Raw genomic sequence first — 1105 nt, 5'->3', positions numbered from 1 at the left:
CCTAATCTATCGTGCCAAAGTTCATACACTGACACACATGAATGTATGATTATAGAAGAAGCAAAAACTAAAGGTTTGTGCTCCTGGATGTGAGAGATGGCCAAGTGTGTATTGAATGGAGCAACTGAAACAGAAAAATAAGACAACCATTCTTTTGAGGGATCTATTTGAGATTGGCCAAACACATATGGTCCCATCTTTAAGCTTTCCCTTCCACTAGAATTGTTTTAGAAACCTGATCCTTGACAAAGCATGAATTAGCATGAAATTCAAAGAAGACATTATTATCTTGAGCAAATTTTGATGTACTCAGAAGAGTTTGCAATTAAAAGAGGAAAACACATCATTTGCGGTCCAGTTGAGATCATATGAAGGCTATCAACACAAAAGATAAAACAGCAGCCTCTTGTAAACAACCAAACCTTCTATACTACGGTTAAATCTGAGACGAATGCCCTAATTCTTGCTACTTTTTCTCAGATCAAACAACCTATGCAGCACTACAATACACTACACTTTAAAAAAATTGAAAAATTATTTGAAATATTTATTGGAGAAATACTTCATAGGTGATTTTCCCAAAAACAATAAACTAAAAACACTTCAAATATTGGTTACTTTTGGAACCAAGTAACTTATAGCATGAGCTCAATGATATTGACCAAAAAATTCATGAAACATCACTGATGATTTTCTGCCTTGTAATTTTGCAAATGAGCATCCAACAAAATTTTTTCTGGAGAAAAAAAAGAAAACAAAAAACCTTCTGGGATGGGCTCTGATGTTCATGTTTAAGGAGTAGTCCATCATCTTGTCATCCTCCACTCAACCAAAATAGTAAAGGGATACTAAAACAATTACGAAATCTGAAAGGATCAGGCCCACCACATCAAAAACAAATTTTGGAGCAAATAAACCCCACACCTGCAAGGAAATTAAGTAATAAAAATTCTCATTTGCTTGCCTAATATTCAGAGAATGGTATGATGGTATGAAAATATATGGCAAAGGGTTTCTATTACCATCAAATGCCGTCTTTGAATTGTGACACATATGATTGTGAACGTAACTGTAGTTGCTGTAATAAGTCCATAAATCATATATG

The 1105-nt window shown here is 34.1% G+C and overlaps 1 protein-coding gene across 1 annotated transcript in view; it reads right to left on the bottom strand.

Moving 5' to 3' along the window:
* Positions 1-825: 825 nt before the first annotated feature.
* The window catches only part of LOC117921833, a 1946-nt gene continuing 1666 nt past the window's right edge, over positions 826-1105 (bottom strand). Inside the window, exon 3 of the mRNA XM_034839790.1 lies at positions 826-924. Within this exon, the coding sequence (XP_034695681.1) occupies positions 826-924 (99 nt within the window). The remainder of the gene's footprint in view (positions 925-1105) is intronic.

Source organism: Vitis riparia, chromosome 9, assembly GCF_004353265.1.
Source record: "Vitis riparia cultivar Riparia Gloire de Montpellier isolate 1030 chromosome 9, EGFV_Vit.rip_1.0, whole genome shotgun sequence".
NCBI lineage: Eukaryota > Viridiplantae > Streptophyta > Magnoliopsida > Vitales > Vitaceae > Vitis > Vitis riparia.
Note: the sequence above shows the minus strand (reverse complement) of the source record. Positions and strands in the feature narration are given on the sequence as shown.